Source organism: Zeugodacus cucurbitae, chromosome 4 (assembly GCF_028554725.1).
Source record: "Zeugodacus cucurbitae isolate PBARC_wt_2022May chromosome 4, idZeuCucr1.2, whole genome shotgun sequence".
Classification (NCBI taxonomy): Eukaryota; Metazoa; Arthropoda; class Insecta; order Diptera; family Tephritidae; genus Zeugodacus; species Zeugodacus cucurbitae.
The window spans coordinates 12,740,800-12,765,235 of record NC_071669.1 but is presented as its reverse complement, the minus strand read 5'-3'; the positions used below and the strand labels follow the sequence as shown (position 1 = coordinate 12,765,235).

General features: G+C 31.0%; 1 protein-coding gene across 6 annotated transcripts in view; it reads left to right on the top strand.

The window, feature by feature from the left end:
* The window catches only part of LOC105210434 (protein TANC2), a 134,267-nt gene that overhangs the window by 5,768 nt on the left and 104,063 nt on the right, over positions 1 to 24,436 (top strand). Inside the window, exons 1-2 of one of the 6 annotated variants that reach the window (XM_029044943.2) lie at positions 4,771 to 5,119; positions 10,822 to 11,524. The exons of 2 other annotated variants lie outside the window; for them this stretch is intronic. In XM_029044943.2, the coding sequence (XP_028900776.2) occupies positions 11,422 to 11,524 (103 nt within the window). In that variant the 5' untranslated portion in view covers positions 4,771 to 5,119; positions 10,822 to 11,421. Of the gene's footprint in view, positions 1 to 4,770; positions 5,120 to 10,688; positions 11,525 to 24,436 lie in introns of those variants that run through there. 3 more of the 6 variants (XM_029044983.2, XM_054228533.1, XM_054228534.1) reach the window with 3 other exon arrangements.

The window sequence follows — 24,436 nt, the reverse complement described above, 5'->3', positions numbered from 1 at the left end:
GATCTTACAAGCAGACATATTAACGAAATATGAGAGTTTGTATGGACTGAATAAGAAAAGAATATCGTGTATTGAGTATACAGTTAATTGCTGCGCCTAGTGAAGCAAGAGTTATACGAGTATGAACGGATCAGTGTGCGTATTTCCAATGAAAAAAAAACTCTAGTTCATATAGGTAGCAAAGTTCAAAGGTGAATCGAGCTTAAAAAATACAATAACATATGTAACGTCAATCCTATTTGATGTTCTTCATACAAAAAGCTAGAATATAGTCGAGACCTTTGGGTTTGAGAAATAAGATATGTCTAAGCTTGGTCTAATCTTTGCCCACAATTCTCGAATATAGTCGAGTTCTTGAGGTTTGAGTAGGTAGAGATGCCTAAACTAGTCTCTCGGTAACGGTTAATGTCTTCTAGAAATATTGAATATTCCTTTTAAAGCTTTATTAGATCGCTAATCCCTTGCCATTCTGGAATATTATCTGAAGCTTGCAGATGCCGGTTCAACTACTGTTAAAAAGCTGACAGAACGTGGATTCAATGTAGTTACAGTCTTAACCTCTAAAATAACCATAATCTCTAATCTCATGAATACTTTACCTTGTTGGGGATTTGAGTCCAAAACTCACAGAGGGAAACTAGCATCCATATCTTCGAAGAGTCAACCGCTGTTGAAAAGTTTGTTGGACGGAATCTGGATAGAATTTAGATACTGGGAGGAGATATTCATGAACTCTAACAAAACATAACCTTTCTTATAAACTTTACTAATAGACTTTGTCTAGTTGATCAACGTTTGCGGGTTGAAGTCAGTACATAAAAAATTTTCTGGTATCTCTGATGAAAACCGTGGGATCGTAAAGATCAATAGACTCTAGAGAACTGTAATGGGCAAATCATGGTGTAGCATCGTTTATAATAGAACATCGTAAGCTTATTGATACAGGAGGATCTTCATCATCTAGTTTTCTCTTATTTCGGCGGTTATTCTTTATACGAAGATAATATCCTATAACTTTCATAGAAGAATTGTGGTTAAAGATAGAAGAACTGTGGTTTCTTCGGCTATTCCAAAGAGTTCTATATTTTAAAAATGTAAAATTATTAAAATTAAATCATAAAATTAAAAAAGAAATAAAATCGTCGCCTTAAGGTCTGGTTAATTATTTCACAATTCGATCAAAGAATGCCCATCCAACACTTCATATAAGTATAGATAACAAGTATGAAGGGATAATTTGTTGTACTTTTATGTGGTTATTGTTTGTAAATGCTTGTTTTCCTAATTGCACTTAACACTCTTTATCATCAAGAAAAAGGTCAAAAATCATTTTTCGTCGGTTCTTACATCCCTTGTAAATGAGTTCTTATTAATTTTGTATGAGGCATCCCAAGTAGAAACAATCGAACTTGATTTTCCCAAAACAAGCAAACAATTGCCTTTTCATTTTCCTTTTACCTTGTTTGGATGATGATCTCCCGGCACCGCTGCGTCTTGCAGACCGTGTTGTGCGATTCTGCAGGTACACACGTGAGCCACTAAAGACAATGAACTCGTAAAATACACGAACGATAAAGAGTTTAAAAACAAAAGAGTGAAAAATTATCGCTTGGAAAAGAGCGGAAGATAACACAATGAAGTATAAGAGAGTGTGGCGAATTGCGGCATTTTATCATAGTGTTGCACTTGGGAACGAAGCGCATGTGAAGATGTGTCCCATGATTGCGTGTAAAAACATATGCGCTAATGTGCTGGATACAGCTGTTGGAGATTTAAATGAAAAAGAAAAACATTTTTTTTTGTTTCAATAATAGCCTAGCCTATCAATTAACCTCAAACATTTGTAGATAAAATAATTTTGTTTTATAACAAATATTAAGGGAAGCTATTGAGGATAGGTTTCAAATTTTACGTTAAAATTGACATTATCATTTGTGATTATGCAAATTAAAAAAAATTAATGTTCTGACTTTCTTCTTATGTATAGCTTTTAAGAACATTTCATAAAACAACTTGTTCTCAAATTATTATGCCAAGATTCTTAGATGGTTTTTTGGCTCTTCAATATTGTAAAAATGTCGAATATATCAACTTCTAACCGATCATACCGATCTCAAAGTAGCGTATGGTTATAAGCCTTAATCGTATTTCATTATTGGAAAGCTATCAGGGTCCTTGTTTATTAATCGAAGATCCCAGAAACATTAAAATTGGTTCCTTATATAAGTACTAGTCTGTCTGGGAACAAACATTGATTTGAGTTAATGATCTCGGTATCGGTTTGAAGTAAAAGTTCTCCGGAATACTTTATCCAACGAAATATGGAACTACGGCAAACAAGAGAGCGTCTTTATAGTTCAACAATGTATAACAAATTAAATAATATTGCTGAACCGTATCACACAAATGGTAAATCTCCAAAGGTCTCAGGTTAAGACTCAAGGATCTAATCCATACAAGACAGGCTGCAAATCGCAAGCAGGACATACTTTGCCCATATAAAACTATTCAAATCCAAGCTGAAGTCTGGACGATGAAGGCGAGTCACATGAACCCTATAGCAACGTTTGAAAGGAAAATATTGAGAAAAATATACGATTCAATTAAGCTGAAAATGACACATATCGCATTAGATACAACTCCGAGCTTGAACACTTCTTTAATGGACAAAAGTCATACAATTAATAGAAGCCAAGCGTATAAGCTGACTTTGGCATGTAGAAAAAATGCCATATCATAGAGCATGGAGAAAAACCTTCCAGAAATTGTCGGTAGGGAAACGATTGAAGGACAGACCAAAGAAAAGATGGGTAGATGTAGTGATGGATGACTTCAAAGCGATGAGCGTGAAAAGGTGGTGGCGCTTAGTAACGGATCGAAAAATCTGGAGGAAGATAGTTACGGAAGCTATGCTTCACCCCGGATTGCTTTGCTTAGGAAGAAGAAGATAAAAAAGAAATGCGCTTTATTACATATGATATTTAAATTATTTTCCTCGCTGAAACTAATGGATTCGGCTTATTTCGCTTAAAAATCTGGTAAATCTGGACTTTAAGAGGTTATGTTGATTCTTAACCGGTTTCCAAGATACAGTTATATCTATGATTTCTGCGAAACAAAAAACAAATTTTCGTTCAAGCCAATGATAATTACTATCTTGCGGGTAACAAAAAGAAAGTTGCTTGGGATCTATAATTTAGATATTTTTGCGAATAGGGTTGTCACCTACTAAAAATTTAAAATTGAACAAAATGATACAAAATGTTTGTCAAACATCTTGAAATCCTTATTTATATATGTTTTGAAATCGGGTTGCCACCTATTTAAAAAATAAAAAATTAACAAAATTTGACGGTTTTTGTTTATACACTTAAATGAAGATGAAGTTGTTAATAATTTATAGAAAAATAATTTTAATAATAATTTATAGAAAAATAATTAATATAAAAAAATTTTAAATGTAATTTAAAAAATTTTTGGATTTTTGTTAAATATTTTTTTTGTTTTACAAAAATGTTTTCTTGTGAATCAAGAACATTCGCCATTATTTTTCATTGTATCATACTGTATACATAAGTACCTTTAAGCCACACAATGGTTGCCATATTTGTTGCTGAATTTCTAATGAGCTTAGAAACTCTAAGTTTACAAAAACTAATGTGACTTTCACATACAATTTTTATCCATTAATATAGAAATTAATACAATATATGTGCATAGAAAACGCTTAACGTACATCAACGGCCAACGCTTCAACGTGTGTCAGATAAGCGCTAAATCCTTAAGTACTAACCTATCCCGGTTATTTGTCATTTGACTGATCCCACCAGCTAGCTACCGATTGCACGCATGGGCTTATCAAACGAACGCATAGTAGGTCGTAAAGTAATCCATCATTTGCCGGCCGGCACAAATCATATCGCTGACAGGTGAGCGAAATAGTTTCACATGCCGGCCTCAAATACCTGCACAGATAAAAGGTGGCACATAATGTCCGAAACGTACATGCACTAAAAGCAAATACTTGCGTCATTAGCAACAACAACAACAGCAAATTTGTAAATGACACAACACAGCTGATAAGCAAAAAGGGGAAATGTGACAAAAAAATGTGTTCTAATTGAAAAAAAAAACAACAACAAACACATGGAAACGTGTGTACATTTGCTCAGCGGTCTCAACAACTTTTTTTTCAACGCCCATCAAACAGCAGGAAAGTCAATAAAAGCCGCGTGTATCAATGATTTTTGGAAGAAAGAAAAAAGAAGAAGAAGAAGAAAAAAACGCTCGTTATTGCGTGAAATGTGTAGAAATAAAAAGAAAGATAATAAGCAGCGTGTGATAAAGGAGACACACACAACTGATAAGGAGTTGTTATTGTTGTTTTTTTTTTTTCAAAGTATGCATATGTTATTGTTGTTGTTCTTGTTGACGCCAGCGCATACCCGGCTTATCAACCACGAAGAAAAAAAAAACAAAAAAAAAACCAAAACTAAAATATGCGTGCGACCAGGCGCTGCGGGTAAACAGTATACCCCTGATTGAGAGATTACCGTCTTTCGCCTACACTCGTTGCTCTTTTCCTACAATGCTCGCGTATTTCACACTTTTGTAGACTTTTACACTCTCATTTGAACCGCTCTTCGCGCTCACATGCGCTCCAACTCGTCACAGCGGCTTAAAGACTCGCGCTCTTTCTCTCCTTCTCACGCTCTTCTTGCAGTTAATTTATGATTTTCATTTCTACATGTTTTCAATTGTGGCAAAATACACTTGTTGGTCGTTAGTTGGCTGGCTGATGTCAGTAACGAAACGACCGTTAAAGCTCAAACAACTTGAGGAAACGGAAAATCGGTAGATTGGTTTTTAATACTCGTACACAATCTGTACGTGTGTATGTGTTCTAACGGTGAGCGCCGGTAGTGCGAACGATCGATAATGATCGCAACGTGTTGCCTCGATAGTAGTGGTGTGCGTCAGTGTTTTTGTTATAGTGTTTACTTTTTTGCGAAATAAATTTTATTGTTGAAATGGAAGAGGCGAAGAAATTAAATATCTACTTTTCTGTGTAAAAAAGTAATAAAATTGTGGTAGTGATTTAAACATATAATATTTGAAGGTAATCAAGTGGTTACGGTGTTTTATGATTATTATTTGAGAAATATATTCAATAAAGAAATATTATAAAATTAAAAAAATAATATATAATATATAAATAATATAGTTTCTGAGTCGCACAAAAATTAGTAACAATGATCAGTGAATTTTAAAGTGTATTAGTAAACAATAATACACACAATTAATATACTCTTGTAGTAAAAATCAGTGTCTAAAGCAATCTATGAAATTGTATAAATTTTAATAAATTAAAAACCATGATCAGTGATCTACAAATACATACGATTATATTGGAGGTGTTTTTCGACTTTTAAACTTGTAAAAAATATGCAGTGAAGTATATTAAAAAAAAAATTTTACGAAAAAGTATACTCTACTATATGAAAGCCAAGATCACTGATCTTCAAGAAAATACCACCTGCTCATAAGTGAATAAATTTATAAAATGTTTAATTTCAACCTTAAGAAACCATGAAAATATAGTTTAATCTGTTATGAAAAATTGTGGAAAGCCATGATCACTGATCTCCTAGCAAAAGCAAACTGTTCAGAAGTGTATAAATTTCCGAAATTATCAATTTCGTCTTCAGGAGATTATGAAAATATAGTTTACTCTACTTTTAATAAAACTTCAGTGCAATAAGCAGCTGATGTTGCTAGGGATCAGTGATCGTGTAGTGTCTCATCAGCATAAAACTCAGTTCTAATGTGAAAAAATTATAATAATAATAAATTAAAGATGTGTGTTGCCGAATTTGTTGAAATAGTTCATATAATATGAATAACAGATATTCTCAGAAAAATAAATGAGTAATCATAGAATCGAGAATTATTCTTTGTGTGTTGTTGTTGTAATTTTGAGCTATAAATATTTAAATTCTAAATCAAAATTTGTTGTTTTAAAATGCCTCAATCGTGTGTTGGATTAGATTTTTCTAATTACGGATTCTAGTTCGATAATGGCAAACTCTTCGAAACTAATGCCGATAGAATTGTCGAACTCACTTGTGTATCCATGTTATATAAAGTTTATAATATTTAGTGGTCGATTTGAGTATGGTTCTAGGGATCTAGAGCTTTATTAGTATGTCTGATCATGTCCAATCTGAAGTCTATTCGATCAATGATATGTCCAACAATTTATTTTGCCGGACAATTTTATAATTTTGAGTGTTAGAGACGTTAATAACAGTTATACTGTGCTAGATTGTGTTTTTTGTATTTCTGATCATGTCATTCAAAAGTCTATTTGGTCAAAGATCAGTCCGACAGTTTTAATTGGCGGTTGAATTGTACTGAAATTCCCAAATAATATTGCTTATTTGAATAGTTTAATTCTGTTCAACTAGTTTTCCAATCGTAAAGATCGCCTATTTGAAGTCTAGATGAAATCCAATATCGTTATTTTAGCTCACTTACCAGAGTATTTAGTAAATATTCGGTCAAAGTTGTTGGCGAAATATTTATTTTTTGAATTAGATCGATCGAAACACCAAGTATTGAAGATGTTCTTTAAACTGATCTAAATAAGTGCCACAGTTTCTCAAATTTTGTCACAATAAATGCTTATTACATTTCCCAGACGCCAGCTTATGTGTTAAGCCTTGGCTGATCTGCACTGATCCTCACTGATCTTCAAAAGTGTCGCAGTTTGTATACAATGCAGTTACTTAAGTACCTACTCTTTTAAGCACTCACTGTTAGGAGTATTTCGAATACTTCAGTGCTATAATTCAGTAATAATTCAGTCTCTTTTAGATAAAAAGGCAATTATGCTTGGTGTCCCTGCTATCAAACTCTCACCAAAGATCAGTGATCGTATAAAATTTGAATTTATATTTTGAAGTACATTTTCACATTTTTTTAGAACATATAGTTATATATTATATAAAAGCGTCTGTCTTCGTTTAAAATATAGTCTATTTGCTATCTATTTGAATCTACTGCAAACGGCGCCATCTATATATATCTCATATTTGCCATAGCGACTCAAGTGGTTATCTCATTAGCGGCATTTTATTTGCGCTATCTGTTTGCGTTATCACTTTTTTCTACTTTCAATGTTTTGTGTCTCTTACGAGTGTGATTTGGTGGCAATTTGCAATTTTTTTTTATAAAAATAAAAAATAATTATAAATAAATAGCACGAATCAATTCGCTGCAGTCGGAAGTGATTTGATCTCGAATATATTTAAGTGGTGAATCGTGTGGCGCTTCCACACCTTTGAACTCGCAATTGTAATGAGTTTTAAATTGCCATATGATTAATTAAAAAACACGCTAATTGCGTGACATATTTTTGCAATTAATCGACATTTAGCGGTGTGTGACCGGCTTACATGTAATTTGAGCTTTTGATTAAATTTTCATTGTTTATTTACTTTGCGAATATTTATGTGACATTTTTATTTTGCTGATATTTATTTCCGAAGAATGCACGCACTTTGCACTCGCCATATTGGCTGATCGATCGTGTACTAGGTAGAAGCGGTGCAATCGTCTACAGTGTTGAGTAGAATTGTAATAATTGTCTCAAGATATTTATGTGTGTATCCAAGCGCAGACTAATTTCGTGTGGAATTGGCAGGAAAGCCGATAAAAAGGGAATTGCGCGATCAGTGAGCGTACACATATCAAATTGCTGCAGACACTTTGCTATAGCTTTGTAATGATTCTCGGAAGCGCCTCTTGTTTGTACTTAAATATACGAGTATATCCACTTCTACAGTCCAAACAAAGCGCTGCGCGGGTAGCAGTAGTGATCGCCACTGATCATAATGATAATGCTGCTGTCGATCGCCGCAGCACACAGTCAATACTTCTTCTACACTTTTGTTTGCTTTGCCTTCTCGCTGTTATTTGTACAGACAAACCTTTCTTCAAAGCAAAATGCTACAATAAATTCACTTCAGTTCACTTTTTAATGACAGCGCAGGAAAAATATCAGTTGGCTTGAGCGCTGAGTGTAAAGAGTATCAAAACAAAAAGACAGAGAGTGGTTTAAAGCAAAGAAAATTATTGAAGCAAAAAACCTTTTGGAGCGTTAGCAACGCCAAACCAAGCGACACGATCATTACAAGATCACTGATCACCGATCACCGTTCAGCGGCGATGCAAAATCACACAGTTAAGCAGAAGAAAGAGAGTTGCTACACTGCGGGTAGTAGAAGATCACTGAAAATCGTAGTTAAGTTGTCTTGTTGGCCCACGGCGGCTGCGGCTACGACCGTTGACGATGGCGGTGGCGGTCGGCTACCACTGTTTGTGTTGTCCCCAGAGACAACAGTGGCAATAGTTGAGACTGTTGCATTTTTTCTTGCTGTCTTAACCAGCCAGCCAGTCTCAGCAATGCACGATCATTAAAGGTATTTTTCGTGGGCAACAACAAGGCACTGTTTTTTGTGAGTTCCCAGCGATCAGACACATACACTTCGTATATGTAGTTTGTCAGCTAGCTGGGGCAGTTAGTCAGCTATTTGAGTATTTTGTTAGTCAGTCGGTTTGTATGCGCCGGTAGTTGGTAATGACCAAGTTCGTTTCCGTTGACAGACAGACAGACAGTCGGAGGCAAGGAGCTGTGTGAAGTGAGCCAAAAGCTTCTGCCGCCTTAACTGATCCTCGCTCTTATTTGCTCGCGCTACAGCGCTGCTGGTCAGTAGCAATGGCAGCAAAAATACTGTCGAGTTGCACCACCGCTCATCCCTGGTTTTCGTTCGTTTTTCGCACGTTTAAAGTAATTAGCGCTAAAAATAAATGCGATTGTTGTGAGTAAGTAAGTGAGTACTTGCAGTTGTAATTCGTCGGTTTGTGCAAAAAAGCAGGCGGGAGGGCGTGCAAAAAGTGAAGTTCATGATCACTTAAAAAGCGCTTAAGCGATGTATGGCTGAGTGTAAGGATTTGCAGCTGTTTTGCGCCAGTATTAAGGCAACAATAAAAATGAAATCAAAACAATAATGTGATAAGCGAGTTTTATAAATTGCTAGAAATAAATTACAATAATTGCGAATAGTTGCTGAAATAAAGTGTTGTACATAAATACCACAACAACAATAGGTATGCACATAATGGAAATTGTGGGAATTTTTTTATGGAAATATTAAGTAAAATATAAGTTTGTCCAACAAAATTACAACAACAAACTATTTTTGCACTTAAATATAATAAAAAATGTTTAAAAATTAACTTATTTATTTTTATAAAAAAAAAATAAAAAAATTAATTAAAAAAATTAATTTTTAAAATTAAAAAAATTAAAAAAATTAATTTTTTTTTCATATAAAATAAAATTATTTAAATAAAATAATTGTTTTTATTAATTTTGAAAATATTAATTAAAATACTAACTTAACAAATTACAATAATAACAAGTTATTTTTGCGATTTAAAATAGAAAAAATATAATTAATTTATTTAATTTTTATAAAATTTTTAATTAAAATATATATTCAACAAAATGACAACAACAACACATAAAGAAAATTAAGAAATATTTTTGATTTTAATAATTTTCAAAAATCTAGTATTTATTATTTTTATTTTATTATTATTTATGTCAAACATAATTACAACAATCAATTTTTGAAAATTTTGAATTTCAAAATACATGCTCAACACAATTACAACAACAACGAGCTATTTTTGGGATATAAAATAATAAAATTTCATTTCGGTATAATTATTTTCTTAAATAATTTTGATTTAAAAAATATTTTAATATAAAAATAAAAAATTATATAGTCTGGCAACAACATATATCAATTTAAACTTTATGCAATAAATAAAGCTTTCATAAAATAAAGTAAATCAAAGTATAATAATCAGAAAGTCACAATACCGTTATAAAATATGAGCGCAATATTACAAAGAGCTTTTATAACAAATAAATATTATATTTTATTAGATTTAAAATAAAAATAATTGAAATTAAATAATATTGATAAGAAACAGGCGAAGAAGCAATAAAAAAACATTTTTTAACAATATTATTATTGTAATTAGAATATTTTGTATATTTTTCATATTTTTATATATATCATTTCGAAAATATTATTTTTTATAATTTTTTTTGGTTCAAAAGCTTTTATTTTATTTTTTTTTATTATTTATTATTATTTCTTATCATTTATTATTTTTTTTATTTATATTTTTTTATATAAAATATAATTTATCATATTTATAATTTTTTTTCTTTTTTTTCTATATTTTTTATATTTTTATTTAGTATAATAAATATATTTTTTTTATAAGTGTTTTAATTTTTTTATAAAATATTTTATATAATATAATTTTTATTAAAAATATTATTAATTAATTACTTGTTTTTACAAAGATAATATAATTTAAAATGTTTATAAGTTTTTTATATAATTTTTAATAAAAATATTTTTATTAATTTTTATATTTAATTTTAATTTTTTATATTTTATTTTTAAATTACATAATTTTTTAATATTATTTATAATTTTTTTTAAGAGTTTTTTAGTTATATTCTTTTATTAAAAATAGTATTTATAATCCATTTACTTATAATTTTTTATTTATGGAAAAAATATATATATTTTTTTACAAAGAAAATGTGGCAATCAAAAGTGTTTGATTATAAAAATTATGCAACAAAATAATATATTCTAAAAAAATCTTATTTAAAAATTTCAAAAACAATGTTAAAAAAATTCAAACAAAATTGCATACAAAATTAAAAAGAAATTATGTATAATACAAAAAAAGTTGCCTAAGAAATTGTTTAACAAGAATTGCAACAAAAACAAAACAAAAATTGTGGAAAATACAACAACAAAATTACAACAAAGCAGCTGCAATTTCACATTAACTTCAACTCAAACAAAAGCAACTCGCGTAAATTTCAACCTTTTAATAAAAAAGAAATCGTAAAAAAGTGTAAAATATTTATTGTGTTGTCTTTCGGCTGCCAGTCAGCAACAACAACAAAAGCATAAAATTGTCGCTGGCATTTTGATGCGCCGAATCAGCGCAAGAAGTGTTTAAAAGTGTTTTGCCGTACAAGTAGCAAGCAGTGAGTGCAGAAAAAAGCGCTATAAAATTGCAATAACAACAAAAAGGTGCATGAAATTCATAAAAAAAGTTGTATAAATTTTAAAATATATATATATATATGCATATGTGTATATGTTTGAAAAAGCAATCTCTCATCATCATCATCAAGCCGCAGCAGCAGCATCATTACTTTTAATGTGCCAGCAACATAAGTGAAACGCGCTTAGCAATACACACCAATACACATGTAGTATATGGAAGGGCCAAGCGCGGGTGCAGGCAAGGAATATGTCAACAACGAAGGATAAAATAAATTTTCAAAATACCTGGAGCTGCAACAAAACGACTGGACGCCGTTCTGGAAGTGGGTATAATAGCTGCAGTTTCTTAGGTAAAATTCACAAACACATACACATACAAATACATACGAACATACTCCCATACAAATGTATACATATGTATATACTTATACTGCCTTATACCCAGCGCTTAAATGCTGTTTTTATTGTTGTTTCTTTTTTTGAAATTTTTTTTTGTCTGAAATTGTTGTCGTTGTTGCATTTTTTGCATGCAATTCTTCGGGTCATTTGAGTGGTAATTCTCTGCAGCGGCCGCGACGGCACTCTTACCAACCTTCTGCTTCCACGAATGCTTCCCTTTATTGCGGCTACATAATCTTTGCGACTGTGCGACCGAAATGGGAGTGACTAAGGGCTTTGGATTGCGTTGGCTAGCCCACATGCAACAACAAACACACATATATACAAACACTTGCAATTCAGTTATCTTCCTCTTAAGCATCCAAAGCGTCCTCAAGCAGTTCTAGCCAGACAATTCGTGCTTTTTTATAGCCAAGTTAATTTAAATGCAACATTTTTTTTCGCGTTCGTGCACACCAATGTTGCACAGCATACGTGTACACAAGCTGTGGCGTGGCTAGCAACATTGGTCGTGCGATTTTTAAGGGCAATGACGCAGCGACAATGTCGACGCGCCCGAAAGACATTTTTCACATACCAAATTAGCGTTGTTAATTTTATTGACGCTTTTTTTTCGCCATTCTACCTACATTCTACTACACACATTTACATACTTATGTGGCTTAGTAACAGCGTGTACTAACTTGCATCGCAACAAAGTTGTTGTACCTTTCTGTCACTTGTGTTGACATAATTAAGTTGTGAGTTTGAGAAGTTAATTTGGCGTTGAAGCGTTAGTTATATAGGATTTAATGCAATTCAGCGCGCATGAAGCTAATTCAGCGCATACGAGGAGCGCTGAATATGATGTGAGTGTATAAATTTATATAGCTGTAGTCATTTGTTTGAACGTGGAAGCTTTAAATTGTATTTCTGTGCAATTCAGCGCATGTTATATGTGCTGAATAGTATGCAACTGTTAAAATGTTGTATTATTTGAGCACTATTGTTAGCTAAGCATGATTTTAATTAGCTATTTTTCGTTTAAATATAATTCAGCGCATCTACAATGAATTCAGCGCTTATAAAATGATCAGAATTTTGTGAGAGTGTACAAATTTATATTGCTGAAGCCCTCTGTGTGCTTTTGGTGACTTTGAATCTTATTTTTATGGAATTCAGCGCTTGGAAAATGTGCTGAATTGTATGCAAAAATAAAATATTTTATATTTTCAAGTTTTGTTGTCAGCTAAGCATGATTTTAATTAGTTATTTTGCGGTTAGTTACAATTCAGTGCATCTAGAATGAATTCAGCACATATAAAATAAATTCAGCGCACTCAAAATGAACCCAATTCGTTATATACATAAATTTGTATCATATATTTTTGGTTTTTATCTATATTACCAACATATAATTAAGCTTATATTGCTGACAATAAGAGTTGCATGTATTTAACGTATTCAGTTATATGAAAACTAATAAATTATTATTTTTCGTAATATTATTGGATATATTTTTAATGATTTGATTAAAATTATACAATTCAGCTCATATTTTTTGCAATTCAGCTAAATTTACTTCAATTCAGCAAGCATTTAACAACGTCTATATTAAATATATACTATTTTCAGTAATATTTGAAATTTGTATGCCAATTCAGCGCCGTATTTTATTAATTTTTTTGGTCAAATTTCGATTTCATATCCCAAAAAATGCTCCCACACTGCTTTCCTGTTACTAAATTCACAAGCTTGTGTGTGTTTTCGTATTTTTATACATACATAAGCATGCATTTATGCTTCAGTAATAAATTCAGCACAGTTTAACTGAACTCAACAACAATTCACAGCAACGCTAATAAATTTCGCAATGCTCCATATACAAGCAGAAAGCGCTTCAAAATATTTCCACGAAATCTACACAAATAATGCTACAGCTTCCATTATATTGGAACCACCACTTCAACTGCCGAAATTCATACCAAAATTAGACGCGCTGAAAAGCAGGAGCAGCGCTAGTAAATAAAAATAAAATAAAGCAGGAATAAAATATACGCCAAACTCACGTCGTCATCCCAAGGCTATGAAATGCAAATATCTTCTTTTTTCCCACTTTTAAAACCAACAACAACAGCAACAAAAAAAATTTGCGATAAAAATGTATTGGCTGGCGGTGCAGACAAGCTACAAGATCATTGTCTGCGCCACAAGACGAAAAATTTACCAACAAAGAAAGAAAGAAGCGTAAATGCTGTAAAAAAACAAACTACAACAACAACAGTGTATCCATGTTGCAAACGTTATGGCCATTGTGCTTTTTTGTTGTTGCTATTGTTGTTATTGTTTTTATACTTTTTGTTATTGCTTATTGTGCCATCTTCGTTGTTCGATTTCATTAAAGAACTCTTCTCGATGTGCTAAATGGAGTGGATGAAATTTATTTGGGAAAAAAATGTTTGCTGAAATTCAAACAAGTGGGGCGGAAGATGGTCTGTCGTTGAAAGATTTATATGTGTGTCAGGGGAAGCAATGTATGTATGTATGAGATTGAACGCAATTTTTTGTGAAATAAAATATAGTGTTTCATGGAATAGTTAGTGGAAATGCTTGGCTGAATTGCGTTAACTTGCGCTGAATAAGTTCTAAAGTGATAAAAGCAACGGTAATGCTTTAAAATTGATAACAGAGAAAAACTTAAGCGCTATTTAATGCTTAGAAATGCTGCTGAATAGCGCTTATGTAAGAAAAACTGAATTCTTTTAGTAAATTTAGAAAATAACTACTCTTAGTTGTTATTACTTACATTCGCTGACAAAATTGTGTGATAATCAATAACAATTTGCCCGCTGAATTTCATTTAAAAGCGCTGAATTGCCTTTAAAAACACTGTTTTGTATTTAAAAACACTGTTTTGTATTATAGTAGATAATAATGTGCATTACGAAAATTGTGTTTACTTTTAATGTTATTAAATAATGCTGAATATCGCTTTTTGCTTATTAGTTGCTGAATAGCATATATTTAGCTATATTATTTAATTTTATTACTTAAAAGTGAATATATTAACCTGAAATATACTAATGATTATATCCTTAAGTATTTTAACTATTTGACCATATGCTGAATGGTAGTAAACGGCGCTGAATATAAAATATTAGCCGTAAAACGTTGATACAAGTTTAATTATGCATTGTTTTAATTTGTTTCATTAGTTTTTAACTTGCTGAATTATTTTAAAATGCGCTGAATAGCAATTATAAGCTCTTTATGCTAAATATAAGACTGAATTATCTTAAATAGCATTTTGTGTAGCCTTTTGGCTCCTCATGAAGAAGTGTCGATCCTTTATTATTTAGTTAAGTGTAGCTTTTGTGTTGAATATGCCGCTGAATTGTTTTTATAGCAAATTGGTTCTTCTGAATTTAAAATATTAGCTATAATATGATGACACAAGTTTTGTTTTACAATATTTTCATTGGTTTTTAACCTGCTGAATTCTTTTAAAATGCGCTGAATAGCAATTATATGTACTTCATGCTTAATATATGGCTGAATTGTCTTATTTGTGTGGCTTTTTGTCTTCTAATGAAAAAATACAAATCCTTTATTATTAAGTTAACTTTAGTCTTTGTGCTGAATATGCCGCTGAATTACGTTTTTAACAATTTGTATTGCTCTCTGCCTCTGAATGAATGTTGTATAAGCATTTTAACGTTCAGTATACTGTATTATTTGTGCTGATTATGCCGCTGAATTACTTGTTTTTGCTATATCGTTCAATATACTCTATTACTTGTGCTGAATATGCCGCTGAATTGCCTATATTTGCATTAATAAGTGATTTTTTCCAATATTTGAAGCATAACATAACGGTACTTACGTTCTTACGACTAATTTGACTTATTATGCTATTCAGCGCTCAAAATATCATGCATTTATAACAATGCAAAGTTGACGCATTGCAAATTTTGCGCATCACTGATTTTTGCGAACAATAATATTTACGCATGCGCAAACATAACACCACATTATGTGAGCACGAAGCGTTGAGAAGAAGGGGTAAGACTCAATAAACAACGAAAAATACTAAATATTGACTAATTGCAAATTAGCATAGCATATTGGGCACTTCGTCTACGCAACGTGCCACAAATCTCACATGCACTCCAAGGAGAGGCGTAGAGATAGGGTAGTCTACCTGTTTGCAAGTTACACGCACTCGCACAAAGTGGGAAGCAATTGCAACATCAACGAACTGCCAGCTAACAGCTGTGTGCTAGGCCATCACATCTGCGCATGCGTGATTGTGATTGCGCATTGCAGTTGAATGCTGCAGATATGAGTTGAGTGTTTTATGGATGCGTTTTTGAGCTTAATTACACTTTTGCAACTTGCAACACACAGGCAAGCATTCACACGAATGAACAGTAACAACAACAACATTCAGCACCAACAACAAACAGTCTAATAAGCATGTCATTCAGCGCTTTCTCATTGCTGTTTTGCAATTTGTTGTGCCTGCAGCTGGCGGTGCAATGCGTTTGCGCGCCGGAAGGTGGGAGTTGCAACGTTGCACACATTAACTCGTTTGTTTTTGCTTTTTTTGCTTTGCTGCTGCCACATCTTAGCGAAAAATTTGCAGCGGCAACATAATCGCACTGACATTTAAATAAATTGCCAATATTCAACCGAACGACGTGGTGTGTTCGACTGACTGCTGACAAGACAACTTGCTGTTTTGCAGCTTGCCGTGTCAATTTACATGTTATACTACATGCAACATGGCGGCGAGGCGCGCAACAGTGGCGTCAAGAAGCTTGTTGTCAGCAACATGTTGACAAACTGTTTGTCACAGCAATTGTACATATACATACATATATTTTTAACATAAAGATTGCTTTATACTTCTATTTTCTCTCACATCTGTCATTCATACATACATACACTTCATTTCTCGTTTTGTTTTGCCTTATTCAGCGCGTGAAATGCGCAGTAAGACTGCTTGATATGACAGCAATGCAATTATGCAGGGTAATTTTCTCATTAGCTTTGCGTTTAGCACGTATTAGGACATTTTTGAAATTGTCGCGGCGTGTGATGACTACATTTTTACCCCGCAGGCCATACTTTTACTTTTTTATGTGATTTCAAGCTTTTTTAAATATGTTTTAGTTATAATCACTTCAATAAATTGATTTAAGAAGTTGTTAGTGCCATTTTGAGACCTTTTGACTTTGCTGAATTTGGCTAAATAACTAATAATGCGCTGAATAAACTCAAAATGTAAACATTTCAATGTTTAGACCAACCAAATCGAAAAATGTGCTGAATTGAATAATTAGCTAATATATCACCGAATGGCCTAATTTATATAAAAAACTATCAGCTGAATATCAACTACGGCAGTATATTTACAACAACAAGCCTTTTTAGTAGCAATAGCTTGAGTATAATTAGCGCTGAATAAATATTTAAAGAGCTGAATTTAATTTACTTCACTTTTACTAAACAATTAAAAGCTTAAAAATAAATACGTTCGATATGCTTTCATTTAATGCCAGCGCTTACATACTTTTGTATATATTTCATCCAAAAAATTTCATTATTTTTTATAAACATTACTAGTCTAAGTATTCGACCATATAATATATAACTCAGTCTTCCGTTAAATTTTGACAATATGGAGATATTTATAAAGTATTTGAAACTTTTTAAAATTTTATTTTTGCTTTTTTACAAAACACAATCAGCTGAATAGCAACTAGAGCAGTACACTTGTAAAAACTGAAATTTTTAGTGCAATTCGCTTGAATATAATCATTGCTGAATTAATATTTTATGCGCTGAATATGATTTAAATGATTTTTATTAAACCATGTAAAGCTTAAATATGAATATATTTGATGTGCTTTTAATTAAAGGCAGTGCTTACAAACTTTTGTATATAATTCTTACAAAATATTCTGATCCATGATTTTTAGTGAACCATTAAAAGCATAAAAATTAATACGCTCGATGTGCTTTTAATTAATACCAGTGCTTATAAACTTTTGTACATATTTTTTCCAAAATTTTTCATTCTGTTTTATGTACAATTCGATTCTCATCATTCCACCACATAAAACTCAGTCTACCGTACAGCTCGTCTACCGGCACATTAAATGGCTAAAAATAGCATTTTGCAAACACACAGCAACAGATTGAAATGTTGAAATTTTATATTGAAAATCACAATTTAAATACTACAAAAAAAAAAAACAAACGCTGAAAAAAGTAGCAACACAACGACGTTGAACGTCATCAAGCAGGTAATCGAATGGCTGTTTGCATTCAACGGATGAGATATCTTCAAATGCACATATTCATATGTAGGTGTAGATATGTTATGCGTTGAAGCTGGTTTATTCTTGGTATTAAGCTTGGTTTCGCGCTGCTAAGCCTTTTATCATCGAGCCATACATTACGTCGTACCAAACCGTCTGGCTGTGCGGATGAGTTCCAAAATTAAACTGCGAAAAAATTATAAAAAAATAAAAATGATTTTCACTGTGTTTTTGCTAATATGTATAGATTTATGTTTCAATATGCATGTTTATATATATCCAGCACATATTGCCAGCGTATTAAATTTTTTGCAGGACTATCTCTTTCTTTGTATTCCTTGTGCATCTTTTCTGGTTGAAAGTTTTATTAATTTTGTTTGTTGTCTGGAAACAGCAGGATCCCTTTGAGTAATGATTAATGAGCTCGCTTGTGCGATCCCGAAAAAAGTTGCTTAACGGCAGCTGTTTTTGGGGGCTTTTGGATACTTGTGGGGTTATTTATATAATACTGGATATACGTATACATACATACACGTAAAAAAATTAAAAATAAATTAAATTATTAAAATAGAATGAAATAAAATAAAATAAAATAAAATAAAATAAAATAAAATTAAATAAAATGAAATAAAATGAAATAAAATGAAATAAAATAAAATAAAATAAAATAAAATAAAATAAAATAAAATAAAATACAATAAAATAAAATAAATTAAATTAAATTAAATTAAATTAAATTAAATTAAATTAAATTAAATTAAATCAAATTAAATTAAATTAAATTAAATCAAATCAAATCAAATCAAATCAAATCAAATCAAATCAAATTAAATGAAATGAAATGAAATGAAATGAAATGAAATGAAATGAAATGAAATGAAATGAAATGAAATCAAATCAAATCAAATTAAATGAAATGAAATGAAATGAAATGAAATGAAATGAAATGAAATGAAATGAAATAAAATGAAATGAAATGAAATGAAATGAAATGAAATGAAATAAAATCAAACTAAATAAAGATATTTCTACACCTGAAATATTATAATAAAAAAAAAATTTAAAAAAAAATACAAAATTTCATTTAAAAAAATTAATAATAATTTAAAATCGAAATAAAACCAAAATATGTAAATAAATAAATATAAATTTTTCTTTTAATTATTTTTCTTAAATTTTTTTTTATTTTTGTTTTTGTAAAAGTAGTTTGAAAATTATTAGTTTTTCGATAAAAAATATTTTACTTCGATTTTTAATAATTAAATATACAGAGGCACTGTTTCTATAATCCTTGTAGATTTTCATTGACTATTATTTGCATTCAAACTGAATTTGCATCGAAAAATATTCTTAGTTTTGCTTTGACCTATTTTACTTTTTACCATCTGAAAGACTACATAAGAACACTAAGATTGTGAGAATGAAAAATCTCAAAGAAAACAAATTAAACACTAATCGAGGGTAATGCCAAACAATTATAAATAATTTTGATTTACGACTGAAGAAAAAGGTTTCAAGATATTGATGTAAAGCAGAAATTGCAAAAAAATATTATGAATTGAAGAAAATTGCATCTCGTCTGGGATGTGAATAATTTACCCATAATGTGAACAGACCTTAATAAAAAAGCATGAGTGACGACTTTGCAAATACTCATATGTAAGTGTTTATATGTACATACCTTAGCTTATGAACTTTGCGCGTGCGGCGTAAGAGGTATTCACCTGGCAAACGTCTGCAATTAAGCTTTTATGCTGTAGCAAACGGCGGTAGCGTGCATATGGAAATTTATATGACTGCAAAAACATACATACATATCTACATAAAATTTTTGCAGAAAGAAGTCTTCGAATTTCACATATGGCTGCAAGCTTCTTCTCCCTTTGTCTTTTGTTATTTTTGTTTCTTTTTTTTCGCACCTCTTAAAATTCTACATTTCGGTTGTGTAATTAAATTTCGTTTCGACATTTTTTTGTTTTGTTTACCTTTCATATAAGTATGTATGGATATACATATGCACATTGCTTTTGCTTGCATCAGTCGCGAGTATTTTTGCATTTCGCTGCATTCTGCTGATTTCACATTAATCTTAAGTAGTTGCCAGCAGCGACTTTTTTATTGTTTTTTTTTTGTTGTAAAAAAAACACAGTTATTTGTGTATTTTTAATGGCTTTTATTTGGCGTTGGCAAAAGTTGAAGACGAACGGGCATTTGAGTAGCCAATTTTGTAGTGGCCAGCGTTTTATGTTACAGCCGGTCAAAGAATGTGGCAAAATACTATATGAATTTAAGTACATATATATGTGGCAGATATACTTGTGTATATGTATGTAAAAAGGTGATGGTGATGACGTATGCATTTACTTATACATACTATATATGAATATGAGTATATTTGCTTGGCAATAATTTATATTTTGACATGCAGTTGAATCGTGCTCAAGACGGAGTGTAATGCTACGTAAATTATGTTGTATGTAAATACATATCCAGATGCAAAAAATGATAGAAATGCTGAATTATAGCAAGCTGTTGAATTTACCGCATTCACATTCTTTCAAATAAAAATTTAAAAATCAAAAAATTCATAAAAATATCTTTTCTTAACCTCAAAAATGGCTTTGCATTTATGGCGATCCGCCCGTATTCTTCTTCTCTGTCTTTTCATATTCCGTGCTGAAAAGGTGGAGCTTATTATTCTCAGTTTATTTTTAAACCGAAGATATTTCTAACGGCATTAGACCGCATTCCCATTACAGATTTATCAGCATTTTCGTATTCAGCTTAGTAAAATGTAAAATTATATTTTTTCAAAAAAAAAAAGAAAAATGAGAATTGAAAAAGTGGTGAAAATATTTTTCCTAACATCAAAAATTACATTCTCGCTCTCTTTGTGAACCTAGTCGTAAATATAGTGCTTATAATTCTCAATCAGTTTATTTTTAAATCGAATATTCTTCTAATGATTTAAGACTGCATTCTCATATTATTCAGCATTAGAAAAGGCAAAATCTAATCCAGCTGCTGAATTTTCCACATCCACATAAAAAATGAAAAAATCCGAAAAGTAGTTAATACATGTTTCTTAACCTCAAAAATTACAGTTATGATGGTCAGTATTCTTTCTTTCTCTTATGAACCTGGTCGAAAAAGTAGTGTTTATAATTCTCAACTAGTTTATTATTGAGCCAACGATATTTTAGATTTTAAACTGTAAGTTAATACCAGACTTTATAGGAATTTTCGTATTCAGTGCTTATTCAGCTAAAGAAAATAGCTCTCTTGTCATGTAAAGCAACAACAAAGTTCAACAATTAAATGTCTTATATAGCAGAGTATGTGAGAAATTCATCAAAGTGGTATAAGCGTCTGCTCTCCTATATTCATCTCATTATGCCAGTTATTTGTTCGATTCGCAACTCTCCAAATGATTCCATTCATACTTCATTAATTGAAAAAAAAAAATCAGGAAATAACAAAGTAATCAATTTCAATTCAATTAAAGAGATTATATGATATGTACCTCTTGTAGGTGGTATAACCGTTTCTTATGCCAGTTATTTGTTCGATTCACAACTCTCCGATATTTGGCAAATACTTTCGAAAAACATCTTTAATTAAAAATTACATGTAACAACAAAGTTATCGAGTTTATCAATTTTCATTATGCATTAAGCCAGTTGCTTGTTCGTTTCGCCACTGTCTCAAAAAATTTCGCAAAAAATCATCAAAAACAACTAAAATTCGATACTGTTCGTGCTTCAATTATGCTTACCTTTTTACAGGATTCTAAGAAAAACACTGTTGTATTATCAAAAAACCTTCTAGGTCTATAATTAAACACACACACATCATTCCCGATTCATATCACTTTTTGATTAAATTCATGGACTTTGTACTTGCCCAAAGAAATAGTGGAAAAATCACGACTTTCAATAGAAATTCATTGAGTAAACCAATAACTGTGCACGAGTATGCATAAAAAATAAATAAAACAAATTGCAAATATGAAGCATATAAAAAACAATAAAATACATATACGTAAATAAAAACAATAACAATAAAACCATCGTAGACTACATGAAAGCAATCAACGCAGCAACTACATTCGCACACAATTTGATCGCGATTCACAGCGAGCGGCGCGGCGCGCAAATGTTTTATTATCTCAGCGTTATGCGCGTGCGTATCAAAAGTGCGAATCTTTCTGCATTTCAGACAATTATTTTTATAACTCCATGTACGAGTATGTGTACATATGGTGTATGTGGTGTCGCAACTATTGTAGTAATTGTTGTGGAATTCAGACACCAATTGTTGCTGATGATTGCTCATATCTGCGACGACTGGCCAAGTCATTCACAAGCAAGTGAGTTCAATTATGAATAAAACTTTGTGGCAAATACTCATACAGTGTTGGGTATATTAATAGATATGATGACAACTTTCATTTGAGAAATTTTTAGAGATTATAAATTTGTCTCTTATGAAAAGTGAAAAGAGAAAAAAATAAAAGAAATTGTTCAGAGGAGATATCTAAATTTCGTTTAAATTTTTTTATACAATAAATTAGTTTAAAGTATTATGCTCAACCCACACTGGATTAGTCAAGACGTCTTTTCTTGACAAACAAGACGAGACAAAAACGCAAGTTCGCTTGGTATGGTTTAGAGCAAAATACGTTTTTGTGTCTTATTAGACAAAGACGTTTTTGACTAATCCGGTGTAGGTTTAACCTCACTAAACTTAGAGTCGGTCTCCAAACTCTGCCATTTTTTCTGCATGAAGTTGTCAATATTACAAGATTTCACCTTCTTTGAAACATTTTACTGTTATTTTACCAGAACCCCTTCAAATATTCATCATTTATTAAGTGGTCTTCCTTATAGTCGCCCTAGTTTTCGAACTTGTTTTTATGAAAATATTATTGCGCCATTTAAAAATGAAAATTTCTTAAAAGCCTTTCAAATTGAGGTTTTAATAAAGGTCCATACGACTATCTATTCCAAAACGACTTCAATCAATGGGTTTTATCAACGATCTCATCGTTATTGCTTTCGCCGATTCAGAGAAAAATTCCTCACTCAAAGGTATTTCCAAAACACTTTATCTCAGAAATTGTTTTAAGCCTAACTTGTTTGAGGAACTCCATCAATTAACGATGTGGATTCTAGACGAAACTCCTTTGGGTGTTGTGGATTATATAGTCAATTCTGAAATTGCTTAAGATTCAGGTCAACTTTAGAAAGAAATAGATCGCGAGTAGTGATCAGTGTCAAATAACATTTAATATGAATTACATTCAATCGAGTATACATATATTATGTATCTTATGTATTTGACATTGGGTAACATTGAAGTCTAAATTTCTTAGAAGCGATTTCAATATATCGATAAGTTGGTGAATTTTGATTATCGATATATAATTTTACTATATATTGATATTTCCAGAAATTTATTTCTTTTGTCCAAATATCTAGTTTCATATTTCAATAAGTTATCGATAACTCGACTTTTATATTCCGATAAAATATCGATATTTTAAAATTTAATTGTAATCTACACGTTTATTTAAATTTTTTCCAAATATTTGGCTTTATATTCGAATAAACTATCGATAACTCAATATTAATATTTCGATAAACATATCGATAATTTTAACTTTTATTTGCAATCTACAAATTTATTTAATTTTCCGCATATATTTAATTTTAAGGTTCGATAAAATATCGATAACTCAAAATTTATATTTTGATAAATATATCGATAATTTTAATTATAATTAGCAATCTACAAATTTATTAAATTTTATATGCAATTAGTTTTATAGTTCGATAAATATATCGGTAACTTAATGTTTATAATTCGATAAATATATCGATATTTTAAATTTTTTTTGCAATAATAAGTGCAAGACTGTAAAACACTTTATATCTTAATTTTCACTGCCGGTGCTTAAATACTTATTCCATTTGTTATTACCTGAAATTGTTATTAATATGCACAACACTGTAGTCACAAACAAAATATTTTATGCGTGCATTTGTATATACAAATGCAAGTGTTTGCCGCCGCCAATTGTGAATGATTTTTATAGATTGATTCGTATGCTATGCGGCTAATTTGTAACGCCATGCAATTTTGTTGCAAATGCATAAAATGGAAAAATAAACAAATAAATATGCAGGCAATTTAAAGATGCACACTTATGGCATAGAGTATATATGTATGTATGCTTGTATACATGTATATTTGCACTATGCAACAAGTCAATTTCACAGTCAGTTCAGTTAACTTGCGACGTGAAGTTGAAGTTCAGTTCAGTGCAGTTCAGCTTAGCTTAGCTCTTTCAGCTACACTCGAGTTCATTTGTATGGAAATCGTTGTTGCAATTATAGTGTATGTAATTCAACTTTTTTTATAAAAAATATAAATTTTTTTTGTATTTTTTTTCTACTTTACTACTAGCCGACACTGTCGCTGTTGCTTATTATTGTTATTATTTTTTTTTTAATTTTTTTCTTTGCTATTATTTTTTAGCTTTTTGTTGTTATTGTT